This window comes from Falco biarmicus, chromosome 4 (assembly GCF_023638135.1).
Source record: "Falco biarmicus isolate bFalBia1 chromosome 4, bFalBia1.pri, whole genome shotgun sequence".
Lineage (NCBI taxonomy): Eukaryota > Metazoa > Chordata > Aves > Falconiformes > Falconidae > Falco > Falco biarmicus.
Genome location: NC_079291.1, coordinates 85721708 through 85741085, shown reverse-complemented (window position 1 = coordinate 85741085; position 19378 = coordinate 85721708). Strand labels below are relative to the sequence as shown.

Here is a 19378-nt window from a genome sequence, read left to right as displayed (position 1 = left end):
CTTGACTTAGTCTGGCTTCTTTTTTTCATTCTCCAAACAGATAATAAAAGGTATTTAAAGAGAAAAGACAAAATTTATCTCCATATATAGAGGAGCATCACAAGCAGAGATGTAGCCTGTTCAATATGACTGAATTGCAAGAGGTCAGGGAAAAGGAGCAAATGGAGCCAAAGTGGGATCATTCTCCATCAACTTGCCACACTTCTTTGTTTCCAAACAACAGGCTAAATCCTGCTGCTGTGTCTAAAACAAAGCATGTCCTAGCGTGGTCTGCACATCAGGCAAACTGAGGCACATTTCCAGAACCCCAGTTTGGAGCTGCTATTGTTGTAAGTGTTTGGGGTAAAATCCATCTCTGCAGGAAAGGGCATTCCTGCAGCAGCTGATTTTCCTCACCACACAACAGTACCATGGATGATACAAAAGTCTGATTTTCTTAATTCCTGTCAAAACCCATGGGACTGAAAAATATTGTCTTAGGAGCCAGGTGTCTAAAATAGTTTGTCAACATGGGCTTGCATCAAAACAGGAATTTTCTTTACTGTCTAGTCCTCCTAAATGCTCAACTTGCTTACTCTTCCCATGGGTTTTTTTGGGGTTTTGTTTTGGTTTTTTTTTCAAGGAAAGCTTAAGAGGAGCCTGTAGGATTGAAATGCATGTGCCTGGCACATATACCAAGTCATAGTAGCCAGAATATCCCCCTATGCACATGATTTTTTGAAATACGGATGTGGTAGTGAGGTTGTCATAGAAACAACTGCCTTCATCACCCACAGAATGGTAAGAACAGACTGTTGGTCCCTCATTCGGAGAGGAACGCAGCTGGGATGTGATCCTGAGGGGCCCATCATTACTGGGCCTCCTGAGACAACAGGCAATAGTGGCAAGTAAAGGCACTCAGCATCTCAGAGGATGAGCTGTCATTCCGGTGTATCGTGAGTGTTTCAGTCTCGATCAGGATGAGCAGAATAGATGTGGGAATCCCACTGAAGCTGTTCTTCAGGCAGACTTTCTTTGAAGGAACTGGATGCAAAAACTTCCAGTGAGACAACTAGTTTTCATCCATTTGGTGATGAGCATGTTCCCAGAGAAGGGACAGTGCAAAGCCTGTAGTAACAAAGGTGCCGTGTGGAAGGCATCCTTCCTTCCAGGCTTTCATGGAATCACACAATCATTTAGGTTGGAAAAGACCTTTAAGATCATCAAGTCCAACTGTGGGCTTAAGCATTGATTTAATAGCTGGAACAACAATGGATGAAAGTACAGTTTGCTCACAGTGTGGATTGGCTGGTCTGCTTGGGTACCTGGGCACATGAAATATTTTATTTCTGTTAACCTCATGTATATAAACTCTGAACAGGAGAGCAAGTAACAAATATGAGATAGCTATTTTCCAAACAAACTTTAAGAAATTTTCCAGATGAGTAGGTTTACCAAACGCTACTTAGCTACTAAATAATATCCAGTGATGTTATGAACGGCAAATCCAGCTCTGTTTGTTTGTTTATGGACATATTAGCTCCACTGACCTTCCACTATTCAGCCAGTTCTCCTCATTCCTGGTCAGCGAAAAGGGGATCTAATATAAGGAAACAAGCCTTGCAAACAACCTTGCGATGGTCCTGCAAACAACCCTTGAACGAGGCATTTTTGGACCTGCTTTAAAGGTTCTTCATTGCTCCGGTTCTCAGCCTGCCACGGACCCGGTGTGCAACCCAGCTCTCAGACACATCCTAGGAATGAAACAGGCCACTAATGAGCACTGAATATAGCCTAAAGTTGTTACTGTGAGTTTCATTACTGCTAAGACTGATGTTGGGATGCAATTTACTTGAGAGAGGCCAGCAGAACTAAGTGACTAGCCAGAAATTACTTGGAAAAATTGCTCAGGAAAAGATTTTAAAATAATTTCCATTTCGCTGCAGGTTATTTTGTAATTATGCTGCAAATTACCTCAAACAGAATGTTGAAGAACAATAGAAAAAACTGCCCATGTTCAGATCTCTTCTTTAAGACAGGGCTGGCTGTCCTTATGGCTATTTACTATGTAGATTGAATTACAGATTAATATTTTAAGCAGGTATTCTTTGTACCATGTGTCAGGAGAGACAGAGTCTTCTGAAAAATCTCACCTGGGCATCTTGGTGCAGGTGTCTGCCACTTTGGTACTGACTTTGTTAGTGACCTGTGACACCATACAAGGTTGAAATTATTAGACAGTAGTTCTAAGCTTCAGGCTTGGAGAAAATCAATTATTCATGATAACACTTCACAGGTATTATATCCCATTCTCTGTAACCTTCTTTGCTCCCCTTCCAGGCATCTGCTCTTAAGAAACAAATAAGTTTTTAATGGGTCTTCACTCCTGCCTTTTCCTGAAGTTGCTGTACCAGGCATTATAAGGTATCATTTATCACACCATTAATTCCTTCCTCTACCTGTAAGCAGATGAGAAAACTCTCAGACTTTCCAGAAATTAAACCTTGCCTTCATAACCAGAAATCTCTCAGGTTAATAAACAAAATAATCCTAAAGAGGCGAAAAAAGTCCACATTTTTCATACAGATTAGCAAGTCGCGCTCAAGACAATTGGCAGCTCTAGCTCACCTGTGATTCCAGCTCACACAAGAGCCAGCTAAAACATGTTTTAAAACAGTTCTGGGGAAATTCTCAGCTTAAGAATGAATTATTAAAAATATATAAAAACATATTTACATGCTAGAGCAGTGGCTTTAATTATTATTTTTTTTAATCAGTAATTAAAGAAAAAAATAATTACTGAAACTTGAAGCTATTCCGTCTGATTCTCACTCTTACAACTGGCTCATACTCATCTATCACCATGTGAATAGGGCAGTGATTACACTCTACCACCAGAGCAGGATGTTCCTTGATAGGCCTGAAGCAAGGGCAGACTAATTTAGTTCCAAAGGTAAATTAGACTGATAGGCTTTGATTAGGGAAAGCTCCATTTACAACCCCACACAGGACATAAGGTTATTTGTACTCAGCACAGTCTCCGAGATGACAGCATTTTTCCTTTCCTCTCTCTAATGCAAAACTCTTGAATCAAAATAATAGTTTTGGGTCCTGAGCTGCATATTCTCCTGATCCCACCTGCTATATCCCATCATAACCCACATTCCTCTTTGATTCGACTTTCTTTAGTGGGTGAGTAAGGTCAATTTGAACACATTGCTGCTTTCTGAAAGGTTTCTGTGAATATTCCCATTGGAATAAAGCCTGGTTCATTGTCTTATTCCCCCCACTATTCTGTGTGTGCACGTGACCAAACAAGCAGCACTGGCTAGAGGTTGGGGCTAAATGACCAAAACTCTTTTAACACCACAGCTGTGAATACTGGACCACCCTTTACAGTGTTTCACTCTTCTGGTGGAGCTAAAGTCAGTTTTATACACAACCGTGCAGTTGCGTAGTTGCACACAAGGTGTGTGATGCACCGATTAGGCTGTATGATCTGAGCACGACCAACAGGCTAGAATATGCTGCCAATAAGAAAGGTGCTGAAGGTGTTTTAAGAAAGGCAGGATGAAGGATAATGTGTTCAGTCTGCAACAATAATCTTCAGTAACTGTTTTAAGTCCCTTGCATAGAAAAGCACAGTAGAGCTACTTTTTTATTTATTTATTTTTAATTTACATGTCATTTCTCTCCAATAAGGATTCGGCATCTGGACTATAAAAATACAATCACAAAGAGAAAATCTATTGAAAAGGCAAAACAAAACTCTTGAACACAAAGCCTGTAAAACAGAAGCTTGGGTCAAAAGCCCTCATGACGCAGCTGGTTTTCAAAGAAAAGGTAGTGGCTTTTAGCAGTAGGACAATTGCTGAATAGTGCTCTGCACATCCTGAGTTAAGATAATACAAATAGCTGTCTGTGAGAAAAACAGATAGGCTAATGGCCTCTCCTCTCTGGTTAACAGAGCAGGGTTATTCACAAATGTACACTTGCTAGGGTTTTTTTTTTGTGTGTTTTGCTTTTTGAGGATTTTTTTCTCAGCTGCTTTTTAAAAGTAAATACCTGTAATATGGGAAACCATAATGGAATTGTGTTCTGTGTCATCTTCTCCCCTTTTTTGACATGTCACATATTTAACCAAGTGGCCTACTAAGCTAATGGATGAATGACATTTGTTACATTGCTCTCCTGGAGTAGATGAATCTGATGTGCTCTCCATTATGAGTAATAATTCAAACACATGCCTTGCTTCCAGGGAATAGCTGGAACAGCTCAAGAGCCCAATTCAACATCTACGTGCTTAAGTTGAAAGTCACAATTGCTACTCACAAGCTGGTTAGGGTTGTTTGGTTTCTTTTTTTCTGAAAAAAATCTAAACTTTATTGACTTGAAGGTTAAAAATCCCTGGACTGATTTTCAGATTACACACGCAGGTGTCACGGGCTGGCAGTGTTTTTACCAACAGGCAGACTGTCATTTAACCTGTACAAACTGTTGTGGCTTTTTTTTAATGAATAATGTTTGAGCAGCTTAGAAGTTTTTCATCTGTTTCCTTGCTGATCATGTGATCTGTCAGGCAAGCAGTTTCACTGCTGTCATTTCAGGCTGCCTGAAAATGCTAGCAAGCTATAAATGTTCTATCTGCACCTGCCTCTATCATTATTATTCACAATCAATATTCACTCAATATATTCTCTTACTAGAGTAAAAATCCCAAATAGTACGTACGGTATAAATTATGCATCTATGATATAGATACATTCTAGATGTAATGAATTACCTGTAAGCTGTGCTCTAAACTCACTATACTTTCACAGGCAAGGTTTTACAGAACTTTTAAAGACAAGACTCAAAGCGTACCATAATGCTAAACTAATGCATTTTAACCCAAATAGAAGAAAATACAGTGAATACAGTACTTCTGTATATAACACCATCCATGTATTTTATATGAGAGATCCTAGATTACATTTTTCTTTCAGACTTTGCATAGTTCGTACTGAGATTACTGCTGGTAACCTGCTAATTTAAGAATAAGGGAGTCGTGTGTGCGGTGGGCCATGCACTTTTGTCTATCAATAAAAATACTGTTTGTTTTCACAGCTATTTCTTTTTCTAAATTCATCCGTGTGTCTTCCAGGTTCCTCAGAGACTGTTCAGATTCCAGCAGTTTTTTCTTCAGGGATTCAACGGACTCCGTTAGCTCTTCAACTTCACTGATCAACCTGAACAGAATTATGTTAAGTAATAAAAAAAAGAGCTGTAGCCAGTTGGTGTTCAAAAAAATATAAGAACTGTAATGGGAATGAAGACCAACAGCCATAGAATCACAATACTCAACAACGAAGGACCTCAGAGAGGTTCTGCATACACATACTTGGTCAAAAGCAGCGTTCGTTTTCACAGCTTCTGTACAGAAGTCTGCCATGATTTCAGTAGTACCAAGAACGTCTTTTACCACTAAGCACAGTGGACCTATCCATCCTCATCCTTTCCCACTGCGTAGGACACTTGTACTAAGAATTACAGAGCAAAAACTGTTAGGTAAGTCCAGTTTGACTGGATCAGCGTTTTGTTCACTGGTATAAAACTGAAGTATTAAAGATGATACTTGCACCAGAGATCAGAAAACAGTCTTTACTTCAAAAGCAGATAAGCTTTTAAAGAAGTAGAAGCATATTAAAAACAAAATTAAAAGAATTTTAAAAAATTTAAAAAATTTAAAAAAAAAATTAAAAAGAAGCATTTTAAAACAAGCAGCAAACCATTTCTAAGCAGCACATCATTTCAATTAAAAGTCAGTGGGGGTCAGGTGCTTTACTGCAATCTGCCTGCAGAGAAGGCACATATTTACTTCCTGGGAAAACAAGATCCCTATGTGCTGTGCAAACTGAGTAACTACAAACAGTATAAGCCTGGCAATTAAACACATGCCCATTCAGCAAAGGACTTGCATGTGTCCCTAAATCCCACTAAATGCCGTGCACATACTGCACATACATGGTCTGCTGAAGCGGGACCTTAAATGAGGGTGCCTGAGCTGCTATAACACATCTGGATTAATTATAACTTCTTCCTTGCTGTCTAAAGAACAGCATATTGGCTTTGCAGGGTAGGCACCTGAGCTACAAGGATACTGTAAGCCCGCAAAAGCTGATTCCCCACTTTTCCTAAGGATAGGAAAATGTGAAGGAGGAGAATCAATTACAAAGCTTATAATGAGATCAAAACTGACAAATGTGACATTCAGACCTTTAATTTGAAAGGATTTGTTGACCCCCAGTTTTAAAACGGATTATTACTGAAAATCAAATGCCACCAGCCCAATGCTTCACAATACTGAGGACTCCTCTCAGACTATGAGTATGTGCAGCCCATTTATATTCTCGGCAGCAAAGCGTAATTCTTTGGGCACATGGTCCACCTCGTGGTGAACTTTGGCTAACAGCAAAAGGGTTGCAAGTGATCGACCTGCTGTTGTATTTTTTTGGCTCATTTAAATAAAAAAAGAAACCACACAGTTCAGAGAAGAAAGCGTAGAGACAAAAGGCAGAATTGAGCCTATAGCACTTCTATTTGTCAATACATTATCAGGGGTCCTCAAACTTTTTAACCAGGGGGCCGGCGTGCGGATGAAGTGGCAGGCAGTCATCTGCGGCTGCTTGGATTCCCCCCCCAACCCCCGGCAGGGCGGGTGGGGGGGGGGCGGCGAGGGGGTCTCTAAATACCGGGGGCCGGATTGAGGGGGGCTGTATCCGGCCTGCGGGCCGTTGTTTGAGGACCCCTTCATTAGATTAAAATGGTATCTTCCTCATAGTGATTTCGGTCAATTGAATTATTTCTGACTTATATCAGAATCAAATCTAGCAATAAAAGCTAAAGGCTACACATCACCGATAAAAAGTGCAAAAACTGTCTAACATCACTTCTGGGTAGAACAGACACCCTGGAGGACTTGTTTAATAGTGTTTACCTGAACTGTGCTTCATCTCTGCAGAGCTCTACATTGGGCCTGAAAGACCTGTCATACAGCCTTGTTTGAGCAACTTTCATCGGGGCTTCTTTGTCTTTGATAGTTTGTTTGAGAGCAGCAATATTAGCTTCTTGTTCTCCAATCTCTTTAAGGATCTAAAGAGGATAATCAAGAAAAAGAACTGTTTAAAAAAAGATACATATTGTGTCTGTGCATGCTGTTCATGGTCCTAGTGAATCAGTTGTAGTCTTGACCTCTTACTTGGCCAAAATATAGAAGAAATAGAAGTACAAAGGTGGTTTTGACATCTTTAGTTCTACCACTAAGCTGTGTATTTGATCTTTGGTCTAAAAAGAAGCAGAAAATATTCTGCAGCCTGTTCAAAAACTCTTCCATGTTTCCTGACAACACATCCCACCTCCATGCATTGCTTTTAACTGTAAATTTTTAACTGTAAATTATATTTTAAAAATAAAGTCATTTTGAGTGAGATTGGGAACTGCTGATGAACTTGGAAATGCATGTATTTCTGGCATTAGTGAAGAAAATGGAAAAGACATGAAATTCTGAATCCCTTCTCCCTCATAACCACTGACACCCATGCAAAAAATAAAAGTCTACCCAGCTGTCATTATCCAACAGATGATAAGGATGGCTATTTTTTCCACACTTGCCAATGGCCTAACACAGAAGTAGGTGCTGCTCCACACAGGAGAAGGGGCAGAGGCTGGAGATGCTCTCATCACTTGCCAGGAACTGCTGCTGCTGCTACTACTGCAGCACAGCATGGCTTTCATTCCATACAAGCAATAACCAGGCTAGCCTGGCAATCCTGGCCCAAAGATCAGTTCCTCGATCACACAGTTTTAGGTTTTAGTTCAGCCAGATGTGGAAGAAAGTGTTTAATTTTCTCCATATTTAAGTCCATCTCTTGTTTAGAGAAGCACAGAAGCAGAAAAAGCTGAATCGGGCCACAATCCAGCTCTGAAGACTCTTACAGATACTAAGCTGACACAAAACAGCATTCAATACCTGACAGTAAGACATTTTTTTCTAGAGGACAGATCTACCATGATCTTCTCAAAAGAGACTATCATGCCTATAGACAGCATTCAAAAAATAACACTTACATTTTTCAAATGATGCTCTAGTTTGTGTTTTGCATCGTCCAGCTCCTCACAGTGTTTGGCAAAAGCCTCATTAACAGCAGCGCTTTGCATCCTCAGGTCCTCAGATACGTCATGAAGAATATTGTCAATCAAGGCACGAAGACTGATGGAAGCCAGTTTTTCTTGTTCTGCCCTATAGATGTTGTCATGACTGAACTTGGCCCATGTCTCTGGCGTTGAGGCACTGGAAGAAGAGGTGAATGGTACACAAATATGAACCTTGCTCTTTTGGTCAAGTTGCACTTAAAGACAATCTGAAGCTGGTTCTCTCCCTGCAGAATTGTTTTCAACCTCCATTTGTTTTTGCTGTTGCATGCAGTCTAGACTTAACATGAAGGAAGAAGAATAATCCTTTTCCTTTTATTAATATTTATATTAATAAACTCTCATTCATCTTGCAGCTTCTGAGGGAAGTAATATATGACACAAAATCATCCAAAGTTCTTCCATCTGTAGCTAATACTACCAAGTCAAAAAGCAATGCACAAACTGTTAAGTCACTAGCAAATAAACACATGAATATAGTCAAGCTTTACAGTTTCTGTCTACTTTGAAACAAAAAGAAAGATCACCTCTGGTTATACTGGGCCATGTTGAGCAGCAGAAGGAACTACATAGCACTTGGGACACTGCATCATATGAACACTGCCTGAAATGGGAGGGGGAAGCAGCAAGATTTATTGAAATAGTAATCCTGAAAGAATGGCATGCCTGCTGATGTCAAATGGTAAATCTCAATCGGATTCAAATCAGCCTTTACATGTATAAAGCCAATTATTTCCAAGAAAAACTTGTACAAGTTCAGCTGGCATGTGGTGAAGCAACTTTGCCATCAGTTGTATGCCATGCTGAGGTGGTAGCACTACTTTTACTATCCATGTAAGTATGACATTAATGCTATGACACTGTATGTCCAAAGAACTTTGATTCAGACCAGCATGACAGCTTTCACTGACACAAAGGATGTATTGTATCTTACCAGAGTTATTTGTGGAGGATAATGACAGTAACTACCCACCTCTCTTCAAACTTCACTGAATGAGGATGGAACTGGATGTTGGTGCTCTGGTTACTGTATCTTCCACATTTATCATCAATGTTGTATGTTTCAACTTTGTCTGACCAGTCCATTTCGCAGATCTCTTTGTGATCTTGGTTTAATCTGAAAAGTCATTATTATGACATGGTTAGTGTAAAACAATACAATTAGCAAAACCATCACAGACATTTGTGAAGCTAGGCTTTGTCTTTCAAAGAGCAGTAAGAACATAAACTTTCCTTTTTGTCTTGAAAATCCTAACCAAACTCTCTCTCCCACAACTATCTGTTAGAAGGACAGTAAGCTTGATGTGTTATTCACTACCCTAGACTTTCAGTGCTGTTCTGTGCCTGCTGAAGGTTTGCAGCTCTTACAGCCTGAGGCAAAGGAGAGGCTGAACTTGGGATTTTATGTAATAATACTACAACACAGAGGATTTTTTTCAATGTTGTTATGGGGAGAATAGGTAGGAGGCTTGCCCAACAGAACACTCTTCCCATGACAAGACATGAGGTAGCAGAAGACTCATCCTGGTCCTTCACTAGTACATTGAGTGTGACTCAAATTTAAGACCTCCATAAAGTAACACTATACCGTTCTCCCAGCCCTCCTATCTAGCCTTTCAAAGACTCTAGCACACAGTGTAATTTCTCATTGGAAGATACAAGTACAATGATATGCAAAGTTTCAAAATGCTGCTTTGATGTCAATAGTGAGTCACATCACTTAATTAGAATGACTGCAGATTACAAAAGAGTGGGGCCGTTATAAACTGCTAACACCAGATGTCACTCTCACCTAAGAAATTAAATACTCTGCTGGCCAACAATACTAAACGATGATACTATGTAGTATTAAAATGATCTTAATCATAAACAGCACAAACCTAAACCCAACAGACTCCTCTCATACTCTAACTGATGTAACAGAACTACTTTATTTTGTGTTTATAGACAGTTTTTCTAAAAACAATATTTCATTGTATCTGGTAGAATAGCATAAACTGGAGCAGTTTAAAACATTTAAAAAACCTAAAATATCAAGCTTTCCAGCAGTTAAAACCTTCATATTGATGCACCTTAGGATTCAGGTAACATCTTTCCAAAGGGCTCGTTCTAAATTAAAAGCAAATATTCCTTTTGAAATGCGATGAACATCCATACCGATACAGGAGGTAGAGTGAGTTCATACTGACATCTGGAGGCAAAAAACTCATCTTGAAAAGGCCCTTTGATCAGACAAATTATTATAAAAGACCCTGTACTCAAATATATCACGCGGTGCACCAAGACAGAGTGATATCCAGATAATACTTTTATTGCATTTAAATTCAGTGTTGGAAAATTAGAGAACTGAATGCACGTACTGGAAACGAGGACTGAAAATACAAAGCATGGCTTTATGGCATGCCTCTTACGTTACCTTACCCTACCTGAAAATCCTGAATTTTTATCACCGAGTACCTCTTTTCAGGTTTAAATAGACTTCATATGGCTCATAAGCCTGGCATTGGTAAGATCTTTATCCACTGGTCATTGTACCACTATATGCCAGGTATTATTTGGCTATATAAATTAGCTACTAACCAATCGTGAAAAACATCTTACCGCATCTGGTTAGCAGCTTGCGTCAAAGTTCTTTTCAAAAGCTCCTGGATATTTCTGATAAGTTCAGCTTCCTAGATAAAAACATTGAGACTTCTGTGATATCCAGAGCAGCACATACTATCCTGCACAGCAATCTGATATCAATGGTAGTGGATAAATACTTAAATCTTCCATTCATTACCCACTCTTATCCTATTATTGAAAGACACGATGTTCCAAGGAGTTAGCAGATATTGAGGTAACTCAGCTATCAGTCTAAGGTGGCAGCAATACTTGGAATACTTCTAATGCCTATCAGATTAAACGGAATATCTGAATTACCTGCATAGTCTTGAAGTAGGCAAAAAATAAGGCAACAGCATCATGCTCAGCAGGAGACCACTGCCTTGCACAAACACAAGGTGCCACTTTAAAACTGAGCAGGACACTGTCTGCCCCACAAGTACAAACTCAGATGTCAGGGGCTGCTGCCTTGTGCAGGGATATGATACAACAGATCAGCTTCTCTGGCAAGACACTGGCTTCCAGAACCTGCTGAGTCCTTGCAGGTACCTTCAGAGCCCGCTGCCATGTTCTGTAGTTACGTGTTTTTATCTGTATGCAAGGGAGAGGCTTCCCATCAGATTCCTGCAGATCTCCAAAAATACAGTTTGCCTGACGTATGGTGATAAGGTGCTATTTAACATAAAGAAGTGGCAGTATCACAATTTTCTACTTTCCTGCCTCCTTTCAGTGCTTTGTATTAACTAAAAATAGAAGTTACTACCCAATGATTTAAATGGCTATTGTCTGCTTCAGCAGGTATAGGAAAGCTGTCATAATATAAACCAAAGGACGCTTACAGCTTTGATTTTTTTTATTAGATAAATTTATTCCAGAATTCTTTTTCCCTCTGGTGATGGACAGTATCGAGGACTGCAGAGGTATCTCAAATACTTGATGTTGTTTGAGGGGTTAATGTCCTCTGAGTTGCAAGGCTGACTGCTCAAAGTCACAAAGCTTTGCCTCACCTTGATAATGGACCCACTGCCTGAAGTTTCAGCTCAAGCTGGTTTTAGCAAGAATGGTCATTTCAACACAAACATGATCAAACCAAAAAAGACCATACTTTCTAACAATCTCTTGTTGAACAAAAACTACTTGGTGTTCATCTTTGACTGCAATAATGCTGCTTTAGGGATTAAATATCAATGCTCTATGAAGTGACTTTACTGACCTGGTGATTACATATTATTATATAAAAGCCAGTCCAGCAAGAATTTTCTTTTATATTATTTAAAGGAATTTAATATTTGAGATTCGGATATTAAAAACGTTTTGTATATGAAAAACTCCTAATTAATTTTGCTGGTTTACATCAACGACAGTCATCCAATGACAGCTAAGGGAGTATATACTTACTAATAAACTCTACTCCCAGAACACTGCTGGCCCTCATTGATCCTTGTGCTGTTTTTGACAAGTAAATGAGTGCATATGTCCCTGCAGTGTCAGTTTCTCCATCATAAGAAACCAACAGGGACCATAAAAAAGATCGTTTTATTCTGAATGGAAAAGGACAATCATGATTGGAAAGAAAAATTATTTTTAAGGCTCTAAAACAGCACATTAAAGTAAATACATAGCTGCAGGTATCATTTTACAAACTGTGGAAACACTAAAACTCACTTTCTGCAGGGAGGAAGCATTACAATAGCTGAGTTGTCAAAGTAAAAACTCAAAAGGATTTTAAAGGGTTAGAAAGATCCAGCACTCGAAATTACATTTATAGTAATTGATATTATTTTGTGTTGCATAGTCAGTCTCCATGTAAATAAAGAGACAGCCAGTTTCCTGTGAGTAATGTGTGCCATTTTGAATGAGAAAAGCCTTCCTTTAGCAATTAAGGTCTCTCACACGGAAAGAGTGAAACAATACAAAAACAAAGAATTCCCTTGTTGAATGACCTAAGATAAAATTTAAAAATGGATTCCCTCTTGAGGAGATACGCATTCAAATACGACATTTAAAACTGAAGTTATAGTTCTCATAATTAATGACAGTCTAATACTAATTAAGAGTGAATAAGCAGGTGCAAATAGCAATGAATTTTCAATGCTTATTTACTAAATGATTTTTCTGAACTTTCAAAACAGTTTAAAAGTTAGATTGTATAGCTGGGAGGAGCTGTGGTACTAGGCTGAAGATTAAGATCCCTTTATCGAGGTCCCACAGTCCTGGCCGTACTGTTAGCCGTCACGGTCCAATCCAGCCTGCTGCCCACCCACAGCTGTGGCTGGCTGACAGGACTGATGTGGGAGAAGGTCCACACTTGACGAATGCCTGTCGGGCAGCACCACCTGCAGAGGAGCAGAAGCTGGGAACCTCATACCCCACGTGGAGAACTTATAAAATGCCGGGTCTGTGCCTTCACATATTCTTTGCCGAGTAAATTCCATCAATAACCATGGCAGAGGAAGCTGCAGCCAGAAGCACAGCTCTCCCCAGTTGTGATTTCAGCCATAAAAATGTGGGGGATTCCACATTAAAATCCTGGGGGCAGATCTGGGGTTTAGCACGTGGCAGAATAGATGACCTTTATGCAGTATGTGCAGCAAACTGTTGGCAATTCATGTGAAGGCCCAGCCCGCATTAAGAGAGGAAAAGCAAATGAAAGAGCTTTAGTAGCTAGCAGCATCTCTGGTTCCGGGGACATTAACTGAGATTTGCATTTCTTCAGTTCACGAGAGGACTCGGTGGATGAAACATCTTTTTTCTCTCCTTATTTTTCCCATATATGTATTCATGTGCTGTCTATTAAAATGAAATACTGTCAAATCTGAAGTGATCTTGGCTCTTCTCAGCGGCCTTCTCCACAGTTACTACTAATAATAAACCTCTGTTATTATAAATGGTTGTCAATTAACAGGGAGAGAACATTTTATAGCTTAGCATGCCATTTACTTTATTACAGTATTTAATGTTTATGATGCAAAAGTTAGATTTTACTCAAATCTAGTGATAAAACCATCCCAGTTCATGACTTTGTAAGCGTCTAACTAATGGTGCAAAGAAAACATTTAAGAGCAGATGCTTATGCCTTCCATGAATTTACAAATTCAGGTTTTTTGCAGCTTGACTTTTTACATCAGTGACTTGCAGATGTCAGCAATGTTTAAATACTCCCCGGGCCAGAATGACACAGTGAGAGCAGTTAAGAAGAACTGGTAGAACCCCGTGAGAGAGGCTGTGCAGTCACCCTCGATTACAAATCCAGTTGCATCCATCCATCAGTAACAACATGACACCAGATGTCCCACACATCAGCACAGCAAATATAAGCAAGATAGCTTACAGCTCTCACTAGATTTAGACCCCCACACGGCGTGCAACAGGAAGACCATTATTCATTACAGCTGGGAGTGAAAGCAGGTAACAAGTCTTTAAAATCTAAGCTCTGTGACTGGCCTTTTTCCTGCTGGTCACCAAGAGTTACTTCAAAATCTATGATTTGCAGATGTTGAAAATAAGCACTGCACTCTTAACCAAGTTGTTTGTGTACAGGACTGTCCTACTGTGGACTGGTTCGCTTGGCAAAGCTACAGATCACAGTGTTTGGAAATGGTATTCTGTTGTTTTCCTTGCCTCATTATTGCAGTCTGCAGGAATACATACATATGCATCCTTTCTCCACTTTTTTAAACTTTAATTTTTCACAGTTGACAGGATCTTGGCTAATGCTTTTGTATTCAGCATCAGGGAATAGCTGGGGATGACTTCATTGTTGAAGCAAACACACAACAAATCAACACTCTGAGCCTAGGGTAAAAAAATTGCATAAATGTAAGTACCTCCACTTATTCCACAGACATATCTGGCTCTCAGCTAATGAGTCTGGACACTGGACATGCGGAAATAACCTTGAAATGCAGTAAATATGCAGCTGAAACATGATTTATTGACAGTATATCACCATGTGGCAAGTCCTTTGCTAGGGCTTACATTTTCAATATTAAATGTGTGCACATAAACATACTGAACTGTCATTAAACTGATGCAAAGGGGATTCAGAGATGTCATAGGGGTTATGAAAGTCAAAAACCTCATATGAAACATATGCATGCACTGCTTTTTTATGAATTCAACTACAGCAAATGCAGCAGCACAAAGAAATAAAATTATTCTATTTGAGAGATTTTATCTTCTTTCTAGTCGTCAAAGATCCTTCTTTACTGGAAAAACAGTTGTGTCTGTCTGCTTCTTCTTTTTTTAAACAGAACTGCATTAAGGAAAGATTAATATGCTGTTAAGTGGAGTCCATGAACTTCTGAGTAACAGCTGATTTTACTATGCATGTGAGAAGCTTTCACTTAAATACCCTCATCCTTCATTCCAGCAGTGGCTATTTAGTTGGGGTACATATCACAATGGGTGATCTAAATATGACTCCATACTGCAAAGCAAATAGGACAGATGAGTTGGAACCAAAACTCCCTAAAAAAATAGACAGTGTGCCAAAAAACAGGCAAAGCCCAAATATCTGGATGCATAAAACCTTCACCAGAGACACTTCTGTTTTCTTTGTGAGTCATCTTAAGTGAATCCTACTGAACAGATAATAAAAGTGCAATTACATGTAGAGACTCAAAACTGCTTGTATTGTGTATTTGATCTTGTCTCTTTAAATGTCATCTGCCAAGGGGCTGCTGAAAGGTGATTATCTCAGCAGGATGCTCTGGCAACTGGGAAATGTTCTTCATTGCTGCAGAAAGCTGAAAGCAGGATCGAAACCTATGTCCTACGAAAAGCTTTTCCATGACAATGTGAAAGGCAGACCCTTGCCCAGGCATGCCCTTCCCTCAGCTGCAGATTCCCCCATGCATGTGTCCATGGCAGCTGACAGGAACATGGCAAAGACACCAGAGAACGATGCCAACACAAGGCTGGGCTGCTAGTAGGAGAGGAAGAATTTCAAGGGAAGGGAAATGCCCTAGAATATCAATTAACTGTGTAATTAAAGCTGCAAGGAAAAGAATGTCCGTTTCCTAACACAGCTGGCTTTTGGAAACTCTTTCTTTTTCTCAGTTTTTGCATGGGAAGAGAATTCCTCCTTTGCATTACTATTTCTTAAGAGGGTTAGAATTAGAAAGTGACTGGTCAAGTAAGCAACATCCAGAAAAAGTATGTCAGCACTTTAGTGATAAAATTTGCATACCCTCCAAATAAGCAAATGTTGTAACACAGAGCTACCAGTGAACTGGACCATTAACTTGGAAATCTGCACAGTGAACTGGAGCTGGAAGAACAGCTCCAAGTGTCAAGAATTATTAGTCAGTTTTGGAGGGAGTAAGAAATACAAGGTACCATCTGATTTCTTACTGTGAAAGCAGTATAGAGTATAGCTGCAGCTTAAAGAGCTAGCAAAGCCACAGAGGGCACATTTTAACATCTATTTGCAAACATTCGTGCCATAAAATCTATTCCTCTGTGAAAATGGGAAGGATTTCCTCTGATGTTATGTACTCCTCTTCCTTCTGCACTGCAAAGGTCATTGGCATGGCAACAAAATCTTCATTTCTCAAGAGTCCATCTGCTGCCGGTATACACGCCTCATCTGAACTCACATCATTCTTTTTTGGTGACATCCCTCTTGGCTGTTGATGGTCTGTCGTCACAAGCACACAATCACAATTTCAGGTGAAGAATTAGCAGCAGCAGCAGCAGATGGACTTCTGAGCAATGAACAAACTATTCTCTGAGATCAGGGGGAAAGAAATACAGGAGAGAAATCCTGCCAGAAAATTATTTTCTTTGGTAAATCTTACACTTCATGATTCCTCTAAAATACCAGCAGCTGATGAAAATAATTTATTTTCTGTAATCTGAATTTTGTAACAATTCACACACTGAAATATCCTATACACTGACTCTCACATGCTTATATTTTTGACTGGAATGGCCTCTTAAATACTGAATACAATTCAGCAATTGCACACAATTCCTATTCAAAATATTGCTAAAAACTATTGTGCTAAATGCTATCATGCCAACAACTATATAAGTTTCTTCAGCATTTTTCTGACAACAAAAATTAATCATTGGGTTTAATCAGTAACTCATCATGAATCAACTTTGATAGGATATTCAAGGCCACAGGCAAATAACCATTATTTGTGGGAAACTACAATATGTATCATTCCTGAATGAAAAATGACCCAGAATCTGTCCCTTGTACCCTGTGCAGCCACAATAATTACATCAGCTTTGAAAGCAATCTACATGCAGTGCTGGATCTCAGTGACAGATAAACTGGGATCAGCTGGAGTCCTCTATGGGAGGAAAAGGCTCAAGCAAATTTCAGGAGTGTCTCAGGTTTGTTGAACTGTCAGAAACACCATGTCTGTGCCCCGCAGCTTGCCTGGAGCTATCATTTCATGCATGTGTCACACGACTACAATGCACTCTTCATTGTACCGCCCTGCAGGAGACTTAAAATGATGGTTTGTGTGACACTGTAGTACAGTGTTGAATCACTACTTTGTCATGAACCCTGGCAAGACTACAGCATCAGACTCGGTAGTAAAAGGTAATGGCAGAGACTGACAGATTTGGACAGCTTGAGCACGGAAACAGGCAAGGAGCGTTTCACTGGTCCTGAATAGTCTGCTTATTGGGTACTGCATTTTTAAAGTGTAACCTGCAGAGATGAGGGCACTTTAAGCAAGTGGAGGCTGGAAGAAGTTTAATGCCAGAATAGGATGCCCATCTTGGTTCAGGAAACCTCTGTTTTGATTTTGTTTGGATCTGGTCTGAGAGGAGGGATCTGGTGTTCTCTAGTCATACTCGTGATTTTAAATACTTTTTAAACAGAGAATAGATTTCAAAGAATCCTTCTTAAAGCTAGGAGTGCCAGAAGAGTCTAGGCTGCCAGGAAGGGGCACCAGACCTCGGTCTGGTATCAGAAGATACCTTCATGAGCTGCAGTTAGCACCTACTGACCAAGCTGCTTATCATTTTAGAGACCAGAGCAGCACGAAGAGCGAGCTGCCAACAACGCTTAACATCCTAACATCCTGCTCACCTTCAGCAACTCTCCCTCCACCTCATCACTGACCAGGTCTGGTGGCTGCCTCGTCTCCCGACACTTTAGGTTATCAGTGGCAATGGTGTAGGGCACCTCAGTGGCATCAAGCGCTCTCTCCAGCCGCAGCTTCTGGGCTGCCAGCAGGCCAGTCTCGGCCTCAAGGTCCTCAGTCTCCTTCTGGAGCTCAGCCTTCCAGAAGTGTATGTCCTGCAGCCGTTGGCCCAGGCTGGTCATGGAGTCCTGCTGGGTGCGCTGGGCAGTAGCAGCAGCACATTCAGCCAGCTCCTTGGCCTCGGCCCGGCCGCGCTGGGCCTGCTCGCAGCCGGTAAAGGCCTCGCGGTAGAGATGAGCGTTACTCTGGTGCCACTCGTGGAGCAGGTGCTTGGCGGTACGGAAGCTGGCCATGGCCAGCCCGCTGGAGGAGTCGGGCCCCGTGTTCCGCGCCACCTCGCACACTCTCACGGGTAGGTGGGAGGCAGGCAGGGCCTGCGGCGCCGGCCCCTGGCTCAGCAGGGCGCAGGGATGCGCCACGGCGCCGGGGCCTACCGCAGCGCACGCCCTGGACCCGCGCTAGGCCGCACCGCGTCCTCCCGTTGCCGGGGCAACAACAGCAGCCAATGAGGAAGCGGGTCCCCCCATTGCGAAGGGAAACCCGACGCGACTAGCGGATGAACAGCCCGCCCCTCGGTACCTCACAGTTGCTATGGCGACGAGGCCACCCAATCGGGAAGGAGCAGGGCCGCGGAGGGCGCTGGCGGTGTCACGGCGGTGTCATGGCGGCGCCGGGCGGGCCGGAGGAGCGGCGCGCTCCCCCCCTCGGGGGTTGGGGCGGGAGAAGTTCCCCACACAGGCTTTTGTGCGTGGTGTAATGTTTGTAATTCCCATGTGCGACTGTGTGGGTGAGAACAAAGAGACGCTGCAGCCTCTAGATTGCGTTCTGGCTCCCCTGTGTGCTGAGGAACTTCTCCAACCACCGCCTGCGCGCAATAACGCTTTTTCCAGTTTTGAAAATACCAGAGGATGCTGGCAGCATTTCAGTCTGGTTCCTGCCCAGCAAACAGAGGAAGCGAGGGGGAGGCGCTGCATGCTCCCCCACCCCACCCCACCCACCCCCCACCCTGCTTGCCCCGGGGCCCAGAGAGCCCCTCGGGCGGTGGGCAAGGCCCTGTGGAGCCCCCGGGGTCCTGCGTGGGGCCTGCACATCCGCTGGTTTTGAGCCCTTTAAATTCAACACGTTTTTGCATCTCACTCCATTCTTAAGCCCAGCTGTGCTTTCTTAAGGACCATTTGTGTGACTGTGGCCTTGTCACAGATCAGGTGCATGCGCTTCAGGCCTTCCAGTACTTGAAGGGAGGCTTATAAGAAAGATGGGGCAGATTCTTCAGTAGGGTCTGTAGCTGTAGGGTAAGGGGTAATGGCTTTAAACTAAAAGGGAGTAGTTCTAGGTTAGATATTAGGAAGAAATCCTTCCCTGTGAGGGTGGCGAGGCGCTGGCCCAGGCTGCCCAGAGCAGCTGTGGGTGCCCCATCCCTGGCAGGGCTCAGG

General features: G+C 41.6%; 1 protein-coding gene across 1 annotated transcript; it reads right to left on the bottom strand.

Moving 5' to 3' along the window:
• Window positions 1-4792: 4792 nt before the first annotated feature.
• Window positions 4793-19077, bottom strand: TEKT4 (tektin 4). Its single transcript, XM_056335093.1, has 7 exons — window positions 18951-19077; window positions 17831-18375; window positions 10771-10841; window positions 9143-9286; window positions 8086-8308; window positions 6956-7110; window positions 4793-5207 (listed from the first exon to the last, which is right to left on the bottom strand). Exons 1-7 carry the CDS (start codon window positions 19075-19077, stop codon window positions 4988-4990), a joined length of 1485 nt encoding a protein of 494 aa, XP_056191068.1. The 3' UTR covers window positions 4793-4987.
• Window positions 19078-19378: the final 301 nt, after the last annotated feature.

What these genes read in the sequence shown, in the direction of transcription:
- TEKT4 (XM_056335093.1), bottom strand. Translation starts at nt 19,077, where the DNA reads ATGCAAAAACGTGTTGAATTTAAAGGGCTCAAAACCAGCGGATGTGCA. An exon ending in TGGAGGGAGAGTTGCTGAAG is followed by an intron (nt 10,842 to 17,830) that starts GTGAGCAGGATG and finishes GTTTTTATCTAG; the next exon opens with GAAGCTGAACTTATCAGAAA. An exon ending in TCAGTGAAGTTTGAAGAGAG is followed by an intron (nt 8,309 to 9,142) that starts GTGGGTAGTTAC and finishes CTCTTCTTCCAG; the next exon opens with TGCCTCAACGCCAGAGACAT.